This window comes from Macrosteles quadrilineatus, unplaced genomic scaffold (assembly GCF_028750875.1).
Source record: "Macrosteles quadrilineatus isolate MER2022 unplaced genomic scaffold, UCM_ALF_1.0 Scaffold_7__1_contigs__length_78375512, whole genome shotgun sequence".
NCBI lineage: Eukaryota > Metazoa > Arthropoda > Insecta > Hemiptera > Cicadellidae > Macrosteles > Macrosteles quadrilineatus.
The window spans coordinates 40,244,161-40,272,135 of NW_026542600.1; the positions used below are offsets into that span (position 1 = coordinate 40,244,161).

General features: G+C 34.6%; 1 protein-coding gene and 1 long non-coding RNA gene across 7 annotated transcripts in view; one reads left to right on the top strand and one right to left on the bottom strand.

Moving 5' to 3' along the window:
- Positions 1–11,913, bottom strand: part of LOC128997897 (protein daughterless) — a 101,535-nt gene extending 89,622 nt beyond the window's left edge. For all 6 annotated transcript variants that reach the window (XR_008491165.1, XM_054423694.1, XM_054423690.1 and 3 more), the window contains exons 1-4: positions 11,832–11,913; positions 9,299–9,345; positions 2,823–2,922; positions 1,600–1,625 (exon numbers count right to left, since the gene is read on the bottom strand). Coding sequence is in view for 5 of the 6 variants with exons in the window: in XM_054423694.1 (XP_054279669.1) it covers positions 1,600–1,625; positions 2,823–2,922; positions 9,299–9,345; positions 11,832–11,913 (255 nt within the window). In the remaining variant the exon portion in view is untranslated. The remainder of the gene's footprint in view (positions 1–1,599; positions 1,626–2,822; positions 2,923–9,298; positions 9,346–11,831) is intronic.
- A 3,480-nt stretch (positions 11,914–15,393) lies between these two features.
- On the top strand, positions 15,394–27,914 carry LOC128998306 (uncharacterized). Its single transcript, XR_008491188.1, has 3 exons — positions 15,394–15,546; positions 19,661–19,763; positions 26,385–27,914. It is a non-coding gene; the product is annotated as an uncharacterized LOC128998306 (long non-coding RNA).
- Positions 27,915–27,975: the final 61 nt, after the last annotated feature.

A 27,975-nucleotide genomic window follows, 5' to 3' on the forward strand; every position in this document is an offset into this window, starting at 1 on the left:
TTATTTGATTCTATTAATACATTTTGATAGAAATTGGGTCTTCTGGGTATGAGCGTATCACATATATAGCATTTTGCTGGAAGGGGGTGTCAGGCGCTATTACTGACTGAAGTTCATGTATATGTAGGGCTTATATGACCTCAATTTAATTCCCCGTTCATAGCAATGCACATTGTTTGTTAATGTATAACTTGCACATTGTCCTCAACTGCAGTCTCAGTCGTAAAATAGATCCCATTTACATGTGACAAAAAGAGTATAATAATACACATTTTTGTCATAAAGTTTTTTTCCCCCCGACAGGTATTGAAAATGATTAAAAGAAAATATGCAGCAAAATAGACGACTGCCATGGATATTTAGAGAACAAGAAGGTGTTTATTATATAAATAAAATACTGAGCTTGATTTTTTTTTAGACCAAAAGGCATTTTTAATCTGTTTGTTGGCCTTACGTAAATCTTGAGCGTGGAACATATCAACAGAACAAAAAGTAAGCCAGAACAGTACAATATTGGTAGGTAACTGATAAATTATTATTGGTGGAACCAAAATTCAAACCTATGACAACTGCTGCATTGACTGCAGTCGTAAGGAAAGTCAATTACAGGAGCAATAAACTATTTCAGTTAAACAATCAGCGGTTGAGTTTACCGGAACTGCCTTATGAACCATAAGTTGCTTACTACTCAATAACTAGATTTGCCAAGTGCAGCTGTAAGAGTAATTTTATTGCCTTCAAGAATAGTTCCTGTCGCCCTAGCAACAAAACTAGCCATTTGATGAGGCATTAAGGTACAAAACGACTAAAGCTATTAGGTCTCTACCAAGAAAACATACATTACACATACCGGTACATCATAAATGTATTTTCATCGAGGAGATTTTTACGAGTGATTTGCAGTTTGTAAGCAAGAAATATCAACTATTGCAAGTAATAAAACAAGCTTCAACTCCTATGAAGTTTTCACATTGTCAAGTAGCCAAAATTATGAATCACTAGGCATAATTCTAAAGAAAAAGTTGTTCTTAAAATTCTATCCAAAGATTTACGATTGTCACAAAACAACATCCATCTACTGTTCTCTTTTTACAAACAACAGTTATTTTTTAGGTTAGTTGGTGGAGTTTATAGGCTAAATAATTGGGGGTTGGTTATTAGTTGGTGGGTTGGAAGGTTCGCTAAACATAGCATATTGTGTGAAAATATAGCTTTTTTTTACATTTTAATACACATTTCTTGTTTTAATTCCCTTTGTATCACTAATTATTTCAAAATAGAAAAATAGGAGAAGTTATAAGGATTTATAATTGGGACAAAATATTTCTGTGTACAGTATCTCTGATGAAATGAGGCTACAAATAAAACCTTTACAATTGTGCAGATTTTCAAATATTTCTAACAAATTTTATCCTTCAGGATTGTACTCATAGTTTTGATCTCAATTTTGGGCTATTTAAAAAATTAAGTAGTTTCAATTTCATTATTACTTTAGGACGATCCCTGCTATCACCGTCACTCCCAAAATATAGGCTAGTTAACAAACGTGTTGTCTTATTTCTAACCCAATTTGTAAATAAATAGCTTTAAATTACTTACTTCTTTTTTCTTTTTAGATGGCGGACCTGAAAAAACAAAAAAATTAGTAAATGTTAAATGTTTTTTTTTTAAGTCCTCTAGATTTTTAAAAGAAACATATGAAATGTTCAGTAAACAAAAATGTTACATAGTGTACTTCTGTGGAATAAAATAAAACCTTTTAACCTAGGCCTAATTATAAATAAATTGAGCGTGAAATGGATGTTCTAACAAAAATTCACAACATTAGCCATATCTTGGCAGTATTACTTTGACCTCAACACTGATGATAGTTATGAAACTGACATGGGTCTCTTAATACTTCTAGCATGAATTAGGTCTTTTAAAAGTTTTTATTATACTTTTCTCGTGGGCGAAAGAAGTTCATCTGCTATTACTTTTACTAATTAATAATATTATTCTAGTGACAAACAATTGATCGACAGGTTAAGAGTACTTTTACAACATGTTTTCTGACATGCAACTTAAAATACAATGATTTGTAGTATTAGGTTTCTGCAGAACAGACATTCGTAGATCATTTAAAGGAACTTGTAATAGCTTCTCAAAACTCTATTGTAAACTCAATTGTAAACTAAATTAAAATTACATTGTACACTAACTAATGGCATTAACTTACTGAAAAATAAAAAAAATACATAAGAATTTTGAATTGCCATATTTAATTACATGCTATGAGGTACATACCTCTGAGCATTTCAAAGAATCAACTAGAGGCACAATTGTCTTCTTTTGAATACTTTTGAATAGGCCTACAACTTTTTTAACAAAATATTTTTAACCAGATGCTTACAGTTTTTTATTTTTATTTTACTTCTTAAATTTTAAGGTAAATGGTTCAAACATTTAGAGCCAAAATAAGTAGCTTTTTTATTTAAAAAACTAAGCCTATGCTGTGTGAAATTTAAATTGTTCTTATGACAAGTATGATGAGAATGAATGCTACTCAAGGATATATTTGTCATAAACCGTCAAAATATTGAGTTCAGAAAATTTATTTTTTACTTATATTTTCTCTTCTAGATTTAATATAATTCTCAAAGCTTCCTTCTGAAATATCATTATTGTATCTAAGTTGTTTTTACCTGTACCACGTCTACCAATCCTACAGGATGTATTCAGCACGAGTCAAGTGTGGTACTCAGCTAAACACCCACCAAATAGACATGGTTTGAAGAATATTTATTGGTCTATAACTTTATTTTAACTAAGATTCTACTCACCAGTTGGCTGTGGTCTTCTCGGTGCATTGCTGAATGGGAAGTATGGTGAATCTGGACTAAATGTTTCACCCGGGGCACCATAACTGTTTGTGTACACAGCCTGAAAACAACACCAAACATGGAATAGCGATAACACATTAAACCTAGTTGCAAATCAGCAAAAAAAAATATTGGGGGCAGGATGAGAAAAATTGTTTGAGGGATGAAAAAAACTATTATAACCTAACCTAACCAAACTTGCTGATTATGAAAAAATTGAATAAAGACTTTTCATCGACATTAGGGTAGCCCAGTTAAGAAACTGTACCCGGTCAATTAAATACCCGGTCACCGAGCGGAGCGAGCTGGTCTAGTGGTAGAGCGCAGGGCTTCGGTGCCGAGGTTCAAATCCCGCCAATCACCAATGGATTTTATCTATGTGATAATGCCTCAACCCACTAGGACTAGCCTGAAGTAATGTGTTAAACAGTTTCGGGCTAGAACCTAGCATCCTAGGATGTGAAAGTGGGACATAAAAAAGAGGTGTACTGAATAAAGTCCATGGATCACAATAAGTAGGTACTGTATTAAAATTGTTTTCAGACAATATTAAGACGCCTCCTTTAGACACTGGATGTACATCATTATTGCATGGCTGGGTGAACTTAAGTCACTAGTACAGAGTTTAATATGAATACAATTTTCTTTCAAATTAGAGAAAACAAAAATTATAATTATCATTTCCTTAAACCCCAATAAGTTTTGAAACAAACAAAACCATTTCAAGAAAATACATTAGACTCTACATTTTATAATTTTATATTTACAGAGCAACTATTCCCCCTGACACATTTAGCGAATAACCACAATGATGACAAGTAAAATAATTTAATGATATAGAAAATCCAGACAGATTTATAAATTTTAAGTTACCTTTTAAGTTTATACAGTGATTCCTTGGGTCAAAATAAAGAGGAAATCAAGAATAACATTTTTTCCAAAATCGCTTCGCTAGCCAAATATCTGCCATTTTTATCTTTAAATTTTTTCAACCGATCTTTATTGAACTTGGTAAGTATGTTAAGGTAGAAGAGACCCATGTTAGAAAAAAATAATCTTGATTTAACTAAAAAATTTAAAACGGCAGCCATTTTCATTTTTTTAACTTAAATTACCGTACTAAAAAAATGGCTGGTTTTATGAAAAAATGTCAAGAACTCTTTTATTTAACATTTCTAATTCGCTATCAAACGATACTTTCAAAACAATTGAATCAGAAATTGTTGAAATATTACAAATTTTAGTTTTAAAATTGGGCAAACCTGATTACCTTCTGCCTTATTCTACCCCATTTTACGACTAAAAATCATAATTTTACAAAATTACACATGGAACTATTATAGTTTAGGCATTTGCCACGTATTTAGGCATATTTGTTCTACCCTAAAATTTATCACCCATTTGGTCGTTATTGTTGGCAAACATCGCCCAGTACAAACATTAATATAATTGGTTGAGTTAATCGCTTCTCCGCCTGTTAGCTAAGATCAAAGTGTAGGAAACTTAAAAACAATAATTATGATTTTAAATCATCTACTGGATGGATCAAACTATTTTTAGCCTAGGCATTAAATCAGAGAGCTAAATATTCATAGTAAAAAATTGTCAGCTAACACTGAGGATGCTGATCATTTCTTTGAAAATGAGGGTAACAATGACAGTATCGACTAAAATGCATCTGCATTGTATATTTTGTAGCCTATATTTTATATTATGGATTTATTGACAAATTCAGTATGTCTCATCTGAGACTGGGTTCTACTGGATGAAAATGCCATCCAAATCCCCATTACTAAAAACTTACACTCCGATAGCTTAGCACTCCGATGATTCAAATCCAGCAAATCCCACATAGCAGCCATGTAATACGGGAACAGAACAGAACAACAGATTTGAGTTGATTTGATGTTTCAAATGAATTTAAAAGTGCCTCTTACAAAAGAGAAAATGGAAAGTTCAAGGAGATTTTATGGATCCAAACAATGGACCAAGGACAGTTAAAGCCTTCAATCTGTATTACAGAAAAATCATTGTTTTGTAGTGTCCTAATTGGTGAAGAACAGGAAAAAACAATCAAGAGCATTAACTTGAAGGATGCTGTATATGGCAGTAGAAGCATGTGCTAGTGACAAATAGATTACAAAAAAACACCTAGAACAAGCTTTGCCCAGCAGTTGAACCTGAAAATGGGCCTACAGTTCAAGATCAAACAAGTGAAATTTTGGTAAAAGTGTCCGGAATCTGATAAAGGAGTCATTGGGTTTTGAAGAGTGTGACCAAGAAAACCAACACGAGTGGCTAGAATGTGACACGGATGATCCTGGCTATGAATTGATGGCAAATAATGACATTGCAGCACAAGTCCAAGTTCCTGAAGATGATACCAATGAAGATCGTGATGGCATCACAGTTGAAAAAGGTCTGTTCTATTAAGAAGCCTTCCATCACTTTTAGACTGTCATTAAGTGGCTGGAACAGGAAGACAAATAGTTGGCACAGCAGGTAATAGCTTCCCTGATGATCACAGACTACAACAGCTTGTGTTGTCCACCTTGTACCAAGTTTAAAGTCTCTACGCTCACAATAAACTAGTATTATTTCATTAACACGTTGAGTGCCGGCCGATCACGGAGTACCAGCAGCGGGACGTGCGCCCAGGCCGGCCAGTTTACCTGTGCCCGGCCAGGTCCCTCTGAAATGAATCAGTCAGTGTGACGCATCCCTGTGGAAAGGGTCGGAGTTTATTGGGTGTGCATTGCTAGCGTTGCATACTGTGTGTTTCGCCCGCCATTAAAACAGACCAGTGCCAGTCCCCCGAGACCGGTAAATTCCCACTTGCACAATATATTTACTTGGGACATTTATTGACGTATTTCTTTTTGTTTTTGCTTTTTATAGGACACAACAATACCTTTTATTGTTTATTATTTTAGTTTATTTGTCTTTTAATAAAGATGGACTCCCCAATTCCAAATTGGTATCAGCAGTTCCATGATTCGCTGTGATTGAAATAAACAATGGCTCGGAGGAATAAAGGATCTGAATATAATTGTAAATATTAACTACTGTATAGTGCTATTTAACATTTTGAGTGTGAAAAACAGTGTTTGTGAGACAGAAATGGAGTATTACGATGCCCACAAACGTCATTGCTCGGGCCAGCCATTTGGCGGTTTTGGACACCATTGTTTTGGAAATTCTGCTCAAAACACTATTTCTAACCTGGATACTCTTCTAGTAACAAAAGGAAAGATTTTTTGTAAAATAAATGTCAGGCCCTGGGGAAAGACCCACTGATATTCCTACCACACTCCTTCCTACCACAATGTGTTAATCACCCAAAACCAAACCAAAAAATCAATTATCCGAATACCCATATGCACTAATTGTGTTGAATAGAAGGTAATCTACTGTATTTGTAAGAACATTGGTCGTATTCCTATAGTTACTAAGCCAAACCTAGCTATCTTGGTTGCATACTAAAATGAGGAGTCAAGCCAACCTACCAGATAAGGTTTGAAAGTTATTATTCACTATAAAAAAATAATACCTCTTCTAGGTGTCAGCCCCCTGTCAATGACTGCCCCACTTGGATTTCTAGGAATTGTAGGTTATATGATCAAGATTTTAATAATACATGTTACTTAAACCATTCAAACATAAGGTAAGTATTTAATAAATAATCCCGAAAAGTGATAGCATACCAAATGTTATAACTACGCTATCACTTTTACTCTAAACTAAAAATAGTTTCTCAACGAAAGCTCTAATATTCATCGATTTTTTTTTCATACTAAAATTTTTTTATGGGCAACGTATTATGAATTTTTAAGATATTAAGTCAACTGTTTTACTAGTAAAAATATAATTTTAAATTAACTAACTGTTTAATTTACTGGGACGGCTTGACTGGCCATATTCACAGTTTTAAAATTAACATTAACTACACAAGTTTACCTGTCATAAGAACATTATTTATTTCTTGTTTATTATAGCATGTTAATAAATTAGATTTAAATTGTTCCCGAAGTGGATACCTACTCATTTTTATTTATTAATGAAATACTCTTATCAAATTGATTATATTTATATTATAAGATAAACTCATAAGTTAGTATTACTATTTCATAACGACTGTAATAGAGTTCAGTAAAATCCTTATAGCAAGAAAGGTCAATTTTAAAAATTGTTTCTAAACTTACAGCTATCATTAAGGAGCCAAGATTCAAACTATGTAGGGCTTAGGCTGAAAATAACAAAAACGATGGAAACAAAGAGCAGTCTGTCATAGGACATTAAGGCCAGGCAACGCTGTAACGAATGTATGTCCAACACGTCTCAAGACTAGATTCACGACTAAAAAGTTGCCTGTGTGCGCACTCCAGCTCAACTGTCACTAGACTTCAGAGTCTCCGAGTAGGTTGCGCAACAGTCCCCCGATTAGTCGGGCAACTGTTGCGCGACTCAAAATCGCCTGTGTGCGCCTGGCCTAAGTCAGAATCGTTCAGGAATACAGTTCCCTATTTTGATGAATCATTGACCATATGAAATATTGCATGGATTTTTCACTGACAAGCAAAGATCTAGCTTCAAACTCAGAACAAAACCTAAGCCACAAAATTAACATACCAAACGGTACTTTGGTATTATCCAGGGGCCACCCTTATACAGCGCGTTGCAGCGGTTATGTTACGTTGGATTATTATAAATATGTTTGTAGGGCTTTCCTCCGTTTTGTTATGAATCGAACAATACCAGATGAGTCATACTTTCAAACACCAAATCCCCTCCATGTAGGCCAAGGTCAGGTCGTTGACCGGAGCGTGCGCATCACCTGTAACCGCCTGTATCTGGGGTATTTGCCGTGTGAAAGTATGACTCATCTGGTATCGTTTGATTCATAATGAAACGAGGAAAGTCCTAAAAACATATTTATGATAACTTAACCCAACATAACCGCCGCAGCGCGCTGTATACCTACTTGGCAGAGTATAGCGGCAGTGACGCATTAAACTCAATCCTCCCCGATATCATTGCCTTCTGGGAGGCAGAACTCAAAAGCCATGTGTAAACATGTCAAATTTGACAGTAAGTCTATTAAATTAGGTTCTTTCCAATTATTTAATTATTTTTGGTCTTCGGTAAAAAAACCCCTCTAAAATAAGTGGCCTCAAGATAATACGAAAGTACCTACCAAACTTTTTGATGTTTTGAAATATAAAAATTATATAGGGCTACTATGAAAAGTCTAGTAAATATGTAAGAGTTCCTATAAATGTGTAGGCGTAATATGTCAAGGGACTATATTAAGGAGAAATTATAAAAGGGTTAATAATATTTTTAAGATACAGAAGGCTACAATATGGTACAAGGGTAGTTTTTTTTAACGAAGGGCCATTTGTGTGGATGGCTTCCAAGTTCGTGTATACACCGCAAAGAGGCTCATCGCCGCTTACTGGCTCAATTTTTTAAGAGAATGGCGCCATTTGGAGCTCTTTAGCTGACATGTACATTTTGCTGTGTGTACGTATTATTTTTATTAGTTATATGTTTTTGACTGAAAAAAACACATCGGCTGAAGACATTCATCGCCAGATGACTTAAATTTATGGCCCTAAGGCTATGAGTGATATAGGTTAGGGAGTTAAAAAATGGTCGTGAAAATGTCCATTTGAAGGAATTGTGTTTTTGGTGGTTACCAAGACTTCTTACGGAAGACTACAAAGAAAAAAAAAGGTTTTCACAGGCATTTTTATTATTTCTCAAATAATTGAGATACCTAACATAACAAGTGTACTGTCTAAAAGGAAATATCCTACTTGAAGAAAATAAACCCAGAATCCAAGCATAAATTAGCCTAATTGTGTGGAGGTCATTACAAAAGAGCTTTTAACCTGGATGGACGTACAAGCTTTTAAAGACACAAACCAACATATATACAATACATGTACAGTGATCCCTATATATGGACAGGCTATATATATCACTATATATACATAAGAAAAACTATGAAATCGTTTGGTGAAGTTGCAAACACTTGGTAATTTTGTCTCAAGGCTAAATTTACAAAAGAATGATTGTGTAGGCTAACCGAAATTTTAATGACTACAGTTTTACCATTTGATATTCTGGCCTTTGTTTGGTTAATTTAAATCCTGAAAATATAAAATATTAGGATAACAATGTCTGGCCATTTAAATATGAATATCAACTTATAAAAATTCCAATTTATACTGGGATGTAAGAAAGTTGCAGCGTCTAATCTAAATAACATTTAATTGGCTTTGCATATTCAACCATAGACTAGGCTTATTGGTGTAAACTAACCTAATTACACCTATTACAACTATAATTACATGTAGATGTCTTATATGATAAAGAAGTTAAATCAATAAAAATTAATCTAGAAGGAAAACTCCAAAATAGATTAAGCTTACCATTCCATTATCCATACTATTGTACGGCGACTGGAATCCAGATTTTTCTGCAATTAAAATACACAAAATTAGAGCATAAACCTATAGAAATACCAGTACTATCAATAGCTTAACAGTTAAGTTAGGTACCAGTATGGTGGCCTTTTTAAAGTTCATGATGTTTGCTAAAAAATGTTATAATCATCTATTAGACAACATTGATTATAACCATATATCATTATAAATATCAAGCTAAGCTTTATTCAGATTAAATAAGGCTTTGCAAACTCTAACAAGAGCACATGGCTAGATTAAGTTAACTACCTATATGTTTCATGTCATGAGTTAGGGTATTAAAGGTAATGACTCTTACAGTAAACATTTGAATGATAATTTATTTTAAAAGAATAATTACATCCTACTAGTGCTGTTGTCTAAATTCAATTTGATTCATTGTGTCTCAATTTAATTAGCTATTTTTTTATTTTTTTTTTTTACTGTTTATGTATAGTGTTAAGTCTAGCCTACTTATTTAAATATTGTGTTGTTGCCTGTATGACAAAGAAAAGACATTTTGACATGTGTCGCACAAAGTATGTATTAGGCCTATGAGAATGTATTATGCTGCAACGTAATTTGACATAAGTCTGTATTGTAGCATTTAAATAAATAAATAAACTTTACATAGTACTCCATCATTTTTAATGTTAATTCAAATGATCAATCTTACAGCCAAAGTTTGAATACCTATTCATAATGGATTGATCTCAGGATTGTCTTAACTATTAAAGGATTAAGTTAAATATTTGCTGTCAAAATGATTTTGTTGAAGTTTAAATTGACGAAATACCACTGTTTTAAGCTGTTTTGTGAATGAAGCGCAACATCCGGTCAGAATTTTTACTATTATGTAGGCCCTACTACTTAACAGTGAAACCTCATTAACTCCACACGGTCCGGTAACTCTACAGTCTGCATTTGAACTCAACAGTCAATAGCTGACAGGGTGCACGCAAAAAAATATAACAAAATATTGTTTCAGAATATTTAGTTTTAACTATTGAACATATTCGACGGCATTTCTTTGAAGATTGTTTACTCAATAGCCTATGTAAAAATACTCATGTAGCCAAGTTCATAAATTTATTTAAATAAAAAATAGGTTAGTCTGTTAAGTACCTATTCATTTAGTCTATTAAAACCCATTAAAAATTGCAATTTTTCTCAATTATTCACCAACCCCCAAACTCATCAACCTATGGGTCCACAAATTGTCGAGTTAGTGAGGCACCAGGACAGGGAAGTGTGTGTGTGAGTTAGTGTGTCCATTGGCACGATAACGTGGTACAAAATTGTATATGTATTTATAGGCATATTAATCAGTTCACAAACCAACATGGGAAAAGAGTTTTATAGGGGTGTCAAGGGTCTATATACTTATTGATCAAATTTTGATTTCGTACTAGGCCTACGCTAACATTGAACTAAAAACACACTTTATTAAGTTATACCTTCCCTTTAGCAACAAACAGTGTAGTGTTTTAGTGAAAATCCAATCAGGTAAATGGATATTCGTTTGTGTTTGCTGAAGGGGGGTAGCCTAATAAGTTATTGTTCAAATATCTTGACTCAAAAAATAGCTCACGCTAAAATTAGTAGCCCTAGGCCTAAGTTAATGCATATGTAAATAAAAATATATTAAATTTAATGATCAATTACTTGTGTTGGTATGAGCTTAGAAAGAACTAAAGAACTAAAGAACTAAGTTAACTTAGCACACAGTATTGACTTATTTGAGTTAGCCTACTATTCCTTAAGCTCAATCGCAGACCCAAAATCAGAATTACGACTAAGGCTGGTAAATTAGATCTGAACTAATAAGTAAAGTAACCCTATTAAAAGGAATGTTTGTACCACGTAGGCCTAATCAGGTTGTTTAATTTACTTAAAATATGTGATTATTTAGGCCTATAAATGACACAACAATACAAAAATAAGAAAGGTAAGGATACGAGAGATGTAACCATGCTTAAAATGTGCCTTATGTGCTGGGTTCCTGTATGCCCCTCTTCCCCCTGCCATAACCACAATTAATGTTTTGACATGACATATGATTTAGAATTCAATCTAATACACTAGATTTTAGTCAACTGACATCAATATTTGTTACAAAAACACTATGGTGTTAAATAATCTGTTTATACAATGTAAACACATTCTAAAACAATGAACAACATCCCAAAACTCATTAAATGGATCAGCCCTGGGTGCCCTTACAATGATCTATATTGGATTCTCAAGATAAATGCAATCACTCCGGAGAGCTAAAAATGAGTTTGTATAATTTTAAAAGGTTCAAAAAGGTAAAATAACTGGCCTTTGAGTCATAAATAACATTGTTTTGCTTTAAATATATAGCTTTGTCAAATTTAAAAGGTGAAAAGGGTAGATGTACACATCAACATCAAAACAATGTTCCACGGTATCTTTGGTGTCTAAAAGTAACATAAACTTATGACTAAATTTTAGAATTTAATTTACAGATGCAACTTACCAGGTTGTTTGTTTGCAATCTTATTAAAACAATTTTGAAACACCTCATAAAGATGCATAGGTTCATCGTCGCTGGTCGCCATCTTGAAATTCACAACAAAGCGACTGACTGCTACAAAAAATGTTAATTTGTATTCTAGTGATTCAAGAGAACCGAACGGCAGTGTATCAGTGTATCATTTTCCTCTGTGTATGGGTTTTGTTATTGGCTTCAAAATAGGCTATTATTTATAATAATTAATTAAAGCAACTTAGGCCAAGTACAATTTTTAAACTCAGTAAATTTATTAAACTTTAATTTATTATACACCATTTACATACATCATGAAGTAATTCAACAAGTAAATCAATTGTACTCAATGATTATAAAACAATCCTTTTACTTTAACGATGAAGTGATTTTAAAAAACAAAAACAAGAGCAAGTAGACCTAAAAAGTCTACTTTCAAGTTTGAAGTTTCAATACTAATGTCGTCTGCTCCATGAATATGACAGTTTGTTATGATTTAGTGGGGGGCTAACCTCAACATTTGACAAGTTGACAAGTATGACCATATGATTACACTTAAGACAAAGAAGTTTATGTCAAAGATAGTCAACCATCTAGGGACTGTCTTGTAGTTATCTGTGGTGGGAAGCAGCATTCACCACTGTTATCAAGGTGTTCGTTCCTTATAATCTATGAATGTTATTAATATGTAATAAATTGCATTGTGCAACTGGCTATTATATTGAATTAAATCCACTTTTTCAAAATGTCATTAAATACCTTAAAGTATACCTTTAAAATGAAGTTGGCTTGTTGTCCTTAAATTCATAGTGCAAAACAATTTTACAGAATGAATAAAATTATTAGAGGGAAACAGGAAACGTCACATTAATACAAATTATTAGTTCGTGTTAGGTACTTTAATGAAGCTCAACTTGCTTAAAAGGATATGGGTCTATATTGTTACATTGCATAGTTCAAGCTAACATTAAATGTGATTATTTATTGTGAGAAACAGGAAAACCCTGAGTACAGTGTCTCATTTTAAAGTAACCCATCTACATGTTTAGGAGTTAACACTGTACGAAAATCGCCATAAAATGTCGTTGTTATTTGTGATGTCGACCTCATATAGGGAAATTTGATTTGTCGGCTCTATTTCACTATTACACGATATTTACATATTATAGGCGTCCGCGTATCCCATATCTTCAACGCTAGTGGGTGTCGACCATCTGAACCCCACGCACTCCTACAGCGGAAATATATACTGTAAAACTGATTTTAGCTGACCCATAAGAATCAAACGTTTATAAAAGTATGAGGTTGCTTAATGGCGCAGCGCCCAAAAGGATCCCATGTTTTATCATTGACATACGTTTAAAAATACTAATAGCCGTATAGTAGATAAAAATTGAGTGTGCATCATATTTGTTCAGCCAAAGGAAATTTTAAACAAACAATAGGGTTATGTTAATACATTGTGTAAGTTAGAAGAACCAATTTTTGAGGTATGATCTCAAAGAAACAAATTCAATCAACATACGATATTCCCCCTTTTTAACAGCCGAGTTTAGCACATGAAACAGCTAACAGTTGGAAGTGTTGTACAGTGTACATTGATTCTTATTTCATGGTCATCAATGGTGTTACATAAAGTAAAGACTATCAAAGGGCAGGGAGCTAGGGGTCGTAATCGTATTATATGGATCCATGCAAACGATTATCCCATAACTATATAAGGCCGAACAATATCCTAATGCAAGGGACAAACTTTACTCTCTGTATCTAAAAACAAAGCGTGATTAAAAATGTCAGGTAAACGAGGCAAAAAAGGGCAACCGTAGTAAACATCCAGATGAGTTCCCTAAACCAATGTGGGGCAGCATGGTCAGTGATAAATGACTCGAGAAAGAAAAATGAAGTACAGTAGTCAAAAAACTTTCTAGTCCAGATAGTTCTTTGTCAACTCAGTTAAAGACATAACTGATGATCTGAGCAGAAAAGCAGCTGTAAACCGGGTCGGAGAAATCAGAGTCCAGGTACAGCCCCTGACCCCTTTGGAGGAATGGAATCCTACTACCAAATAGGAGTTAACTAAAATAGTTAAATCCTTCTCCAACTCAAGAAGCCCTGATATCTATGGAATCCCACCATGGATCTTTAAGTCTGTAATAAGCGAAATATCGCTGCCTTTGTCGAAGGTGATAAACAGGTGTCTGCTGGTGGGACTTTTCCCAGACTGCCTTAAAGTCTCAAGGACTATTCCTATTTACAAAAAAGGGGACGCAAACCTTACCTCAAGCTATCGACCAATCTCAATCATCCTGACTGTAAGGAAGATTGTGGAAAAGATTGTACAGAGACAGATTGTCGACCATTTCGAAGTAAATAACTATTTTACAGCCTCCCAACACGGGTTTCGGAAGTCGAGATCAACAATAACAGCCCTCGTCTCCTCTTCATCAGTGAGGTTTTGGACTCCTTTGACAATAGACAGTCAATGGCTCTGGTCCTTTGCGACCTGTCGAAAGCCTTCGACATTGTCTCACACGACATATTGCTTGAGAAGCTCGGCTATTATGGAATCGGTGGAGTGGCCCTCCAGACCTTCAAATCCTACCTAGAGGGTAGAAGTCAGATGGTAGCAGTGCAGGGCGCACTGTCCTCCCCAGCCAATGTGAAGCCAGTAGTGTGAAAGTGATAGTTGGCCCCACTCTCTTCCAGATTCTGATGAATGACCTAGGTTGTGAAAAAGATACACTAATCTTCGCGGACGATACAACCATGCTGGGCAGGGGGCAAGATCCTACTGCGGCGGTCGCCTGTTCAGAACATCTTTTCCAAGAGGCCAAGGACTGGTTCCTCAAAAATCACTTGAAGATCAATGAAGATAAAACAAAAAGGCTTTTGCTCACCCTTAGCAGATCATTTCCATCTCCTGACCCTCCTGTCAAACTTTTTGGCTTCGTCCTAGACTCAAAGTTACAGTGGGGCCTTCATATAAATGACAAGAGATAGCTTCCCCGCAGTTGCTGTAAATATGTTCAATGCCCTGCCACTCCACCTGAGAGAGCTAGAGCCTAAAATATTTAAGGAAAGGATCAAGGACCTCCTCTTGTAAAACCCGTTCTACTCGGTTGACGAGTTTTTTTGAGGTGGCATCAACCCCCCCCTGCCATCTAAAGTTTAAGTTGTAAATATGTGTTTTATTGAATAAAGTTTTATTTTAATGTTTTGACGCTGTCTATCCGGCCCTGGCTGGTCAAAGAGGAAGAGGAGGTAATTAAGGATCTAACTTTTTAACAGTATTTAGTGATTAAGTGGTCTCATGGACTAACTTACTCGTATATTATCTATAGTGATATTAACCAGATATATTATATATACATATATGTGTGTGTGTGTGTGTGTGTGTACATTAAGTATAATCTCCCCATCCCCTTGGGGTCATGTATAATCAACGCTAATAGACACTGGTAATGGAGTGGAGTAGATGGACTGAAATCAGTAGAAGTCAGATCGTCATTCGTCAATTAAAATTGTCGTCGTATCTCGATCTCAGAGTTGGTCTTCTTCTTATCTTAATCTTCTTATTAGAATTTTGAATTTCTAGGTTATGTTTGGTGAAGTAAGTGTATTATTGTGTACATAAAGTTATGTTAAAGTACGCAACCTAAACGTAATTGAATGTTTTTTTATAAGCACATACTAAAACATTGATAAGGTTAGTTTCAGCAATTTCCTTGTTATAGTTTTAAGACAGAACAATTTTGATACAGGAACCAGGCTAGGTTTCTAAGCTTTTGATTGGTTTTGACAGAATAATATTTAATCTCGGGAGCAATTTTACTTGCCTTACTTATGTAAATTTGCATTAACTAATTTGTAAATGATCGGCCAAATTATCGTGTGAATGGTTACAGTTTCTTAACTGGGCTACCCTAATTCAACAACAACAAAACAAAATTCAAGAAACAAAATTCGGAAATATATTTTTGCTTTTAAACAGATGAATGAAATCCTATCAATAAAAGAATTAAAAATGGCATACTTTGCTTATGTCCAGTCGTTGCTTTCATTTGGTATCATTGCATGGGGTGGGTGTTATAAAAGTATTCTCGAACCTTTAATTATTGCTCAAAAAACAGTTTTAAAAGTGGGGTTTGGCAAGTGCAAACGATACCCGACTGACGCTCTTGGAGGAATTGTCCATTCTCACTATTCGACAGTTATTCATTAAGAGTTTATTAATAAACATCTTTAAAAATCATACTAATATATTTCAAGGAATAACTCACTCTCATAGTAGGCCTACCCATTACTCCACACGAGTAGGCATATCTTCACTCCAAATAAATTATACTTTCTCTAAAACGAACTCTTTCTATATTTCTAATATATTCTATCGAAATATATGTTCTCATTTTAGTAACGATAAGCTTTTTGAATCGCCTTCCCTTAATGTTTTCAAACTAAGAGTTAAGGAATTTCTCTTCAGGCTCGGTATAGATGAGGCCGACGTTATAATCACAGCTGATTACCGGCGCGTTTGACCCGACCCTTGCCCCCCCCCCCCTCCATCCTAAGCCAGCAGGAACCGTTGTCCCCACCTGATTAAAACTCCATTTCATTTTGTTATAATATTTTTAATGCATTCAATTATTCTTATATCCCTAAACTATTATTTTTTAAGCAACAATTATTTAATTTTCAAATGTATCCATTATGATTTCCTTACTAATTTTTTTAATAGCAACCCAGCAGACGCTCAGGAAGCACTTGCCTATGTCTGCGGATTTTCAAAAAAACAAATCAATTATGTTAGTAGCATACAGAAATTTTTCTTTTTATTTTAGTTTTAGTTTATATTTTGTAAGTGTAACTTTAAGAAGTAAGTTATGTATTTTGTATTCTGTACATTATGTGGAAAATAAACATATTATTTCATTCATTCATTCATTCTAATATCAATTGAAACTATCATTTCGTTTAGTAGGCCTAAAGCTTCATTCTATTTTTTTTTCATTTTCAGCAAGTCTGGTTACCGGTAGTTAGGTTAGGTTATAACAGTTTCATTTAAAAATTAGCCTAATATAGTTTGAAACATTGATTAGGCCTATTAATCCATATTTTCAATCGATATTAGGGTAACTTAGTTTAAAGAACGACAATTAGAGTTGTTAAGAGAACAACAATTAAGCAGAACAACACTCCTACAACACCAGGGGTGTTGTAAAGACCAACTAGATGTGCCATTCTGTAGGCTAAGTAAGAAGAAAAACTGTTTCCCGATACTAGCAATGAAACTATATAATGCATTGCCAGCTAGTACCAAGGATCTTGATCCCCGCAAGTTTAAGCGAGCAATTGAAAAATGGCTAAGAAAAACCCCTCTCTTTTCTATTAAAGAATTTTTTCAAGAGGTCAAAAAGTTATAAATCCTGCCTCCAATCTGTAGATATGCAAACAGTACTTAAATTAAAGTTTTAGTTTTATTTTTCTTTGTGACGATGGACTGCATAGTTCTAATTATTAGTTTAGTTAGTTCCGACTCAATCTATCCAGCAACTGCTGGTCAAAGATGAAGAAAAGAAGTATGAAGTAAGTAAGAAACTGTACCCTGTGAATAGCCCAAAAAACAAATCTTCTTGTCTAAATATTTCGTCTGTGAATGAAATTTAGGCCTGATGCCCAATTTGTGTGTGGGCTTGGGAGGCGTGTTTAAATATTTGGGTTGATTTGTTGTTATTTACTCCGTAACTTACTGGACTGCAACTTTCAATGAATATTCATTTGGTATACAGTTGTTATACTTACAAAGTGGCATCTTGTTCAGTTAAATTATAACTTACCTAGCCTACTGCAAATTATCAGAAATTTTGAGCTTATTTTGTAAAATGTTACTTTAGCCTAAGTACCATACCCAATAACTCACTTCCAAAAGACAACTGAGCAAACAAATTTATGGTAGGTTTATTTGGGAGCCCCTTTTTTGTTGACTCGGGTCAACAAAAACTTACAATTGGCAAAAATACCACTTAAGAAATAAGATCTAGATATACCTACATAAAACTTGGAACAAAGGTATATTTTATTCTACATGTGTGTACAGTTTAGTAAGGGTTAAAAAATACCTAAGTTATATTTTATCAACAACCTATACCCTACTGTGCTCTGGTGAGACAGCTAGTGAATTACGCCAGCCCCATGTGGTCGCCTTGTACAATTAGTGAAAAAGACAGCTTGAAGCCTTGCAGCCAAGTTTCATCCCGTTAGTGGGAGTTTGCATTGGCTTCAACTATCTATGTGGATGTTCCTGTTTATATTCTCTCTTCTGAGCTCCAGCTCGCCGAGAGATAGCGGACCTCATGCTTTTGCTTAAAATAATCAGAAGTCTTCTTTTTTGTCCAGACATCCTGTCAAAAATTGATTTCTAAGTACCCTCTGGCACTAGAAATAGGGAACTCTTTAGTCGAAGGCACTACACCACGTTATTCGACTCCACCGCCCATTAGCTCATCTTAAAAACCGTGTTGTTCCGGACGGACTGCGGCTTATTCTGCGACACAATCTCTCACATCAGAAGATGTGCTACGCATCTTTTCATGCCTTGAATCTGCACATGCATGAACTACCCCCTGATGCTTGATTTTCACCAATTATCTTATCTAAAAAATTTACTGTAAATGTTACTCAATTCAAAAACCAAATAAAAGATAAAATAATTGATAAATCATATCATTGCGAGAATATTTGGAGAATCCTATTGTGTGGTTAAAAATTCATTAGGCCTATATATCCTAGGCCTACTTGTACTATTGAGTTTAAATTAATTAGATAAACTATTAATTTTATTTTTAAATGCACCAAATTGGTGAAACACCTGTTCTTATGTATGAATTATTGTACTTTATAAATAACGTTTTGTGTGAATAAAATATGTCTATGTCTAAGCATGTCACTGATGTCTATAGAATTTTGATAGAATTGTATTATTTTTGTTTCTTCCTTCATTTGTTAATTGTTAATTATATTGTACAATTTCACACTGTTTTTTTCATCTCACTCATGCACTTACCACACTTGTTGTAATTTGTCATAGGCTATATAATCTATTTAATTTTAAATATTTATTATTTTTACTATCGCTAGTTTTCTTAAATGTTTTCTTCCTTGTTATAAATCTATTTTTCACTGTAAAGGGGCTATGCCGTTGGGAAATAAATAAATACAATTTTTAAAAATAAGTAAAAAACTGCTGTAAAAAGCTAATTTTATGTTGTTGGGTGAATCAAAGAAAATGGCTACCGGTAATTAGAATTAAGCTACAACATCAAACTTGGAAAGAAGGTATATCAACAAGTATTCTACACGTAATTTGTAAAGCTTGGGAACGATTAAAAAATATTTACGTAATATATTAACAAAAAACCGCTGTAAAGACCTAAACTTACCATAGTTTTATATTGTTGACCCGGGTCAATCACAGAAAATAAGTATTAGGATTAATCTATATGGGGTAGGTACATTAAACTTGGAACAAAGGGATATGAACATGTATATATCCTACATGTAGGGTAGGCTAAAGTTTGGTAACAAATAAACAATATTTAGGCCTCTCTAACTAGTTTGTGCATTCCTTGATGCACCATTCAGAAACCTAAAATAAATACTGTAGCATTTGTCATTCCTCAGCATGGGTCAACCCTTCATTAGAACGCACTTGTCGTCAGGGGTGATTTTAAAATCTTTAAGCTTAACAAATTAATACTATAACCAATCAATAACATGTAAAATCCAAATACCTGCATAGTTCTAACAGTTTCTTTTACTTTTAGAGTTGATGGCGTCAAAATCCTGGAAAGATTGGACGTACCCAGATGAAGATGAAAGACAATTGCTATTCATTGATTGAATCAATTGAAATTTGTCTGGTGTTTGGTATGTATCTATTTCTGATAAAATCACATATCTGTGTAGTGTTTTGACAAAAGTTTCATAAATAGGTTTGTGCATTAAATTCAGAGGCTCTAAGATAGAATGGAATATGGAATGGGGATAGAATGTTTTGATGTAAATTAAGAAATTCCATATGAAGAAGAAAAACACATTTTTAACCAGTAATCAAGGACAACCTCTACCAATAGAGAGTTAGTATTGCAACTAGTTAAAACAGCTAAATCAATTAATAGTCCAGTAAATCTGTCAGAAAATATTGGGTTGCTGTGCAAAAGGTCGGGTAGTTGTGATTTTTGGATATGTTGTTAGTATTGGGCCCATAGCATAAAATCCAAGTTATCCACCTCGAAATACCACCGCGCGCCACGGGGTGCGCCACTTGTTATCGAAATGTCAAAAATTTGGCAATTCCTGTTGTTTTTCACTCTATCTTGCAGAGCTATAAATATAAATCCTTCGTACGGGATTGGCATATAGGCTAAGTATAAAATGCTTAGTGCAGTGATACTCAATCTTTGTGTTTGCAATGGGGGAGGACACAGTTTGATAAAATTTGGTTCATACATTTAAGTTATGGTTCATAGCAAATAAACTAGTATACTTACTAAATCTATATGGCGTATGATCTATCTATATACTATCTATATACCAAGCCCAACAGCAGGTATATAGCATAAATAATGGCTGAAATATAGACCTTCAAAATAAAACCATTTTACAAAAATCTGTGAAAATTGTGTTTTTCAACATTTCCACAATATAGTTGTTGGCATACGCCATATAGATTTAGTAAGTATGCTAGTTTATATGCTATGAACCATAAATGTATGAACCAAATTTTATCAAACTGTGTCCTCCCCCATTGCAAACGCAAAGATTGAGTATCACTGCACTAAGCATTTTATACTTAGCCTATATGCCAATCCCGTACGAAGGACGGGTGCTCTGCTAGGTGAAACTGAGTTGATTTTACCGAAAATTTTATATTATTACATTAAAGAAGAATAAATTTGTGACAGTTTAAGCCCAACAGCAGGTATATAGCATAAATAATGGCTGAAATATAGACCTTCAAAATAAAACCATTTTCCAAAAATTTGTGAAAATTGTGTTTTTCAACATTTCCACAATATAGTTCTTGGCATACACCATATAGATTTAGTAAGTAGCCTATGCTAGTTTATTTGCTATGAATAAAAATAAAAGAAAGCATGAACAAATCATGAGAGAAAAAATATAGCCCAAAGTATGTTTGCAGGGTTTTACTTTATGGACTACAGAGGTTCAGCAAAATTGTTAAAATATATCTTTAAAATCAATGCATCAATGCTTGTTAAGAGTAAACAGTTCAGTCAAAAGTTTCACTGAGCCTATTATTTCAAACATAAACAGCAAAAGTAAGTTAGTTGTTACAATACAAAAAAAGTATATTTAAAGTTTTTGCATTTTTGAAGGGTCAGGGTGGAAATGCTCAAGCTGAGTCTGATGATCCTTGTTGTATTCATACAGCCTCTCTTCAACTAGCGTATCGTCTTGATCTTCAAAACTCTCCTCAAATGGATTTACGTCTGAAACATTTTCGCAACATTCTCCCAGAGAACAGGTGCGTAGGGAAGAACATATAAGGCCGGCTTTACGGCAACCGCATGAGTTCTTGCACCCTATTTTACAGTTGCAAGAAATCATTTTGAGGAGTGATTCAGGAGCTGCATCCCTGTCCATTTTGTGGGGATAAAGCCCAGATCTAGTAGGTACCCAGCTCCATTCAAGAGGGGTTTTCTCATTACCCATTTACTTCTGTGCCTGAAGGTAAGATCTAAATGCATGATATCGTGCTGCATCTACGGTTGGGGGTGGACGTGCTAGACTAGAACTTGCTTTCATTGCTGATTTTGTAAAGGAGCGTGTAGCGCAAGTGATTGAGATCACATTCAGGTTCTCGGAGATAGCCTCCATATAAATGTATTAGAAAAGTTTCGCCCGCCTTGACAACTTGGTCATTGGTAGAATCAGGGTTGAGGAATACTTGGATTTTTTCTTCCAGGTGTTGGGTTTTCTCTATAAGAGAACAAAACTTTTTTTTCAATGGCCGAATAGTGCACTTGTAGTAAAACATCTGCTAAAGGCGTGAATGAACAAAATCATTCGACTAAATTGGTGTCTGAATGATGATGTGGAGTATAACACATTAGGCGTATTACCTTTTCCACATTTTCGGAAGTACAGATTCTCTTTCATTGGAGCTAACCACGTTATGAGAACTAAAAGATCAATATCTTCACCAACCACGAAAATATTGTCATACTGAGAGGTAACAGAAATAGCAGTTTCAACAATTAGTATGTATGCATCCTCTACTTCCTGTTTAACTGTCACATTTGAGTCTTGCAGAATTTTTTTCAAGAGTTCAATGAAACGCACCTTGTTGCTTTCATTAGCTAAAAATTCTTCTTGTGACTTTACTGGACATGTGTTTTCATTGAAGAAAATCTCATGGGAGGGATTTGAATTTGTTTGTCGAAAACGCTCTGCACTTTTGGTGCTCTTTTCAGTCACATCAGATGGATATCCATTAAACACGACGGTAATGTTCAAGCCATAATGTGTTTTTAAGTATGCCACATAACTACTAGAAATCTCCTCAAAATTCTTGTTCCGCTTCCAAACAACTTTGTGAAGTAAGTGGCCTCCATCCACCACAACAAAATGATTTGTCCCTTTGACAGTATCAAGTTTGATTGGTGTAAACTCTGAAAACAGTGACGATTTAGTACCCTTTCGCATTCCAGTTTCATTAAAAAGTGACATGGGAAAAGGTGACAGTTCAAATGTGAAAAACATTTTCAAATCTTCATCTGTCTGTTTGGCTTCACAAATTCTGTGGAATAGGGTGAATGGATCTACAGTAATGTTTTCTTTCCCGAATTGTAGTAGTGTTGTTAACAGAAGCAAGTGTAATGACTTTATCTTTGCGCTTGAATATGATATTACCAAAGTTACCACCAACCATTCTAGAGATGCCTTAGCAACCAAGTTCGTGAGACAAGTGACAGTTAACATCCACCGTCGCTACTATGCCTTTGCTTATTGAGATCAGCACATCATTTATGGGGAATGGTGTGTGTTGAGAAAACCACTGCATAAGCTTGTCAGCATCTTCATTGTCTCGAGCAATCCGAGAAGGGTGCACGTCAACATGCTGCTCACTAGTCACTGACGTCATTTTACAATACTTTTCAACTTCCTCACAGATATTAAGAAGATGGATCATCCCAACTGTCCATCGAGTGAGGACACTTTCTGTTATTCCTCGTCCTCGAGTCAATCCACCGGAGCTTTTCATAGTCTTCATGAGGGTCTGTTCAATAGTCTGGTCAGACCAAATTCCAGACCAGAACTTGTCTGTAGGCCTGATAGCAAAATATCCGTTCTTAGTGAATTTTTCGTATTCTTCTGGATCAATTCTGTCTTTCAAATTCAGCATGTCTTGTACATATAGATGGACACACTTGGCATAGAAAAAATGACCTGCTGCATGGAAAAAGGGCAACATCTGTTGTGTGGTTGTAATGCGAAGATCCCAGTTGCCTGATCTTTCAGCCTCAATAAACTGTTTTATCAAGGTTGTCATGTGGAAGTATTGTACCCAAAGCTTAGCCGTTGGCCCACGAAATTCCACTTTCTTTACAGCTTCTTTAAATTTTGTAGTAAAAACTTAAACAGCTTCATGTCATCAGATTTGAGAAGAGCAGTTTTGTCATTACTGGTCAGCATACTTTCTATCACATTTTTCTCTTTGTCAGAAAAGGAGACAGTTTCCAAAATCAGTTGTGCTAGAACACGATGAGCCAAACTATGATCTCGGACTGCCCTTGCATATGCATGCCCACTCATCAGTTTGTCAACCCTGTTTACTGCATGGATCAATTGAAAAAGTTCTTTTAAACCTCTTCCTGCCATAATGGTTCTGATCGCACCCATATAGGACATCAACAAGGGGAAGCCCCCAAGTCTTACAACAACATCCTTGAATTCAGGATTATTAGATATTATTTCCTGGCCTTTTATGTAAAGTGGCTGGTCAAAAGTAACAAAACACGTTTTCATATTGAATGTTTCCCACTTATGCATAGCAGTTCTTATGGCTGTTACTATGGTATCGAATTGGGATGGCGGGTTATTTATGAATGGAAGACAGATTACTCTAGAACGTTCATATGGCTTACCTTGGGTAGCATCCTCCATAAACCCATTCCAACCTGGCAGGCTCACATTATTTGATGATGTGCCATACAGCCAAAGGAGATGAACAGAATTAGGTAGCATATCATGTTGGATGGGGTGAATACATCTGCAATGTTGACAGTTTCCAATCCAGATTTTTCTACTTTCTTATAGAAATCCAGTTCAATACGACCAGCTTTTTTAGCAAGTTCACTGGATTTGCACTTAGTTACTCTAGTTATTGCGGTATTGGGTGCCAAGGAGTCGTAAGGAGTTGTAACCATTATTCCTCCCATGGCGTGAAATGTGTGCAAGCCGTCGTCGAGTGTATTTACATTGAAATCTGCGTTGTCGAAGATAAATTGAGGAAAAGCACCCTCATTCATCATGGTTTGCTCAGGTCGTACAACTGTTGATATTTGTAGGATGACGGTCTCACTATAACTTGAAGCAAACCCAAGGGCTGATAACAGTTCTACTAAGTGTTTTGAACCAAACTTCTGATACACATATACACTGACTGAATTTAATAGAGATGAGATGATATAAAAGAACGTGGCCGTACTGCACTTATCAAGGTGTGTGCCAGAGATATGAATTTTTTTCTCCAACTTTCTAGAGAAGAATGCTTATTTTTCAAGATAAGCATTTGGAGAAAAAACGAGCAGAGAATTTGGGACTACAGTTTCCACGTCAACCAAACAATTGTCTGGCGGTGTGTACTCAGATGTGTTGTATATCTGAGAGCGAATGTCACCCATTATTATGTCAGCAGCAGCCTTCACCACATGTAACTTTTCTTCTTGTGGATCTATTTTTTTGCTTTCGTACCACTGAGTGAGAATCTTATACCCCACATTTTTGAAGCAAACTATACATTTTTTGTTACAGGTTTCAGCTATCACTATGTCTTTACCGTATTTTTTGAAAAGGCGAGTCTTCATAGTTCGAATGTCAGGTCGAAATTCCCCCTCAATTTGATCTATAAGTTCCTCAATGGAGAACTGACACTCCTCAGAATTTTCTTCAAGGTATGAATAAATGTATTCCATTGCATCGTCAACGTTTGTTGCTGGTCGATATCCCCTTTTAAATCCTGTCTTAGTACGAAGCCTATATAGTTTCTTTTGACAAAAATCGTGGTATCTTCCACCCCTTGCAACCAAATCCTATTCTTTGACGCGAGCAATTATGTTTCCCCCCAATCGTCTCCTCATGTTTCAGCTGCTTTCAAAATAGAATCCCTTACATTTGTCAGCTCTATCTTGTGCACAATATTTCGTTGTCCTATTTTTGTTTTCTTTTGAGCTTCGATAAATTAATCAGTTATTTCTTCTGCACACAACACACAATGACTCTTGAAATCAAATTTCTCACTGTTACATCGAAGTTGCACAATTTCTTTTTGAACCCCCGAATCTCCACGACGAGGAGCTGCAGCTATCAGTTTGGGGTTATTGTATTTCTATTGACATGCAACGTGAACAGACACAGTAGTTACAGTTTTTAACAAACGTTCGTTAGCCTGATGTTTTCTATTTGCACTAGAAGTATTTAGAGTCTTAATCCATCTTTCTTTTACAACTTTCACTTCGCCTTCACTCAAACTGTTGTGGCATATAAAACATTCATTTATCACACAATCCATGGACGCGTCGGTTGACATTATGATTTTAGCAGCGCGAAAACGACCACTACCGAAATAATCTATATCTTTGAGAAAACACAACTCTTGTTAAAAATTATACAAAATATGTATATACGCAAAAGATAGTTTTAGGCATATTATTATTTATCCATGCATGCACATTCAGATAATTACAACAAACCTGACAATTACATAACAATAAACTATTTTTGTTTTCATTTAAAGTCATATGTAACGATCAGCTGATCAGTTGCTGTTGCATGTATACCAACCTATAACATTGATCCAATTGGTTTTATTTTGTTATGGAATTTAATATGAAGGTCTATATTTTGGCCATTATTTACGCTATATGCCTGTTGTTGGGCTTAAACTGTCACAATTTATTCTTCTTTAATGTAATAATATAAAATTTTTGGTAAAATCAACGGTTCGCGAGATAGAGTGACAAACAATAGGAATTGACAAATTTTTTATATCCCGCGGTGCGCGGTGGTATCTTGAGGTGGATAACTTGGATTTTATGTTATGGGCCCAATACTAACAACATATCAAAAAATCAGAACTACCCGACCTTTTGCATACCAAAATGTCTTATTTTACTGGACTATAAAGTTTCAAAAGCAAAGTTTTTTAAACAACCTTGTTATGAACAAATATTTGGTGGGCTATTTGTTTTAAACATGAATTTGCTATGTCTTCATAAATTGTAAAGATGGAATATTTTACAGGTAGTGACTGGGAGGAATGGCTGTAATCCATCGTGCCTTATTCACCTGGTTCATTTTTCTATTGTTTCTCGTTCTTCTAGTTCTTCGGCTTGACTCAAGAATTCAGTGGAACTGGTTTATAGTATTTTTTCCACTTTGGTTTTATGACATAATGTTACTTCTATGTATTGTTTTTAACATGCTATCTCAGTGCAAAAGTGGCTTAGATCGGTTCTCAAATTCCATTCAAAGGAAAATTTGTTATATAATCGCTATATCTCTCAAGATAACATCACAAATTCTTTGCTGTCTAAGACTGGAAATGTTTGAGCACATGCCCATGTTTTATGTGTTTGCTCCTATTTGGGTGCTGATGCCTGTGTTGTTAACTGATGTGTTTTTTAGTTTGATAAAACCAAGTAGCAACAGATATTTATGAAAACAGTAAACCTGTTGAACTAATTTTAAGGTAAATTATAATTGATTAAATAAACAATTTAAAAAATTTATATGTTTAACGTAAAAAAGTTTATTATATATAGTAGAACTCCAATTATCTGGTCACCTACTATCCAAATCGCTTCCAGAAAAATCTTCAAAACCAAAAACTGCAGTAAAAAAGTGCACAATATTATAAAACATCATTGTTTAATAAGGCAAAAGCAATGATGACAGCAAAATACTGGACATCTCCTGCAGTCGTGTGGACATAAACAATGTGCGGGCATCTGCTGCGTACAGTCGGATGTGACGAAAGGGCTGCCTTGTGCAACAGCTACTGCATAAAATCACGTTAGATAACATATTGCCCAAGAAGGCCGGATAACCGAGACTCTACTGTACTTGGTGCTCAATCACTTGAGCTTGAAGTGGGCTTGTCTAGTCTCGAAAATCGATCAGCTTGCACACCTCTACTAAACAACTTACACAGAACACTTGTAGTATGTGTAATATTATCTTTTAAAATGTTCTAACTTAATTTTACAAGTTATCATACCATATATAGCATATATAGCATTTATGTATATATATATAGCATATATGACTAGTGTCATTTCTTGCTGTACGATTCTAGTGTCAATATTCTTTTATACATTTTAGTAGGTTGTATTAATTCAATGAAAAATTTATACAGTACCAAAAATTAAGTATTTTCCATAAAATACCCTCAACTTCGGTAAAAATCCATTATACAGTATCTGAATATGGTATGGTCCCATTGATTCAAATAATTGGAGTTTTACTGTTGTAAGAAAAGTGCAAAGTTGTACTTAAAAAAAAATATGTTGATCATTAATTTAATCTTGCTCATCAAGCTCCTGCTAGAACAATATCAATGTTCTAAGTTTGATAATTTTAATTTATGTGTTCTTACATTCCAAAATGACCTGCACAAATCAAGATTTCTTATTGTGAAATGGTGTTTACTAAAACAAGATTGGGAAAACCCATCCCTATTTATACTTATAGGCTACTATTTATATTGAATTGGCTGTTTTGTCAACATTGGTATTATGTAACATTTGGAAATGTAATATATATATTTATAAACATGATTTGTGTAAATATTTATTATTTTATTTAAATTTGCCCAGAATCCATTAGGTAATTT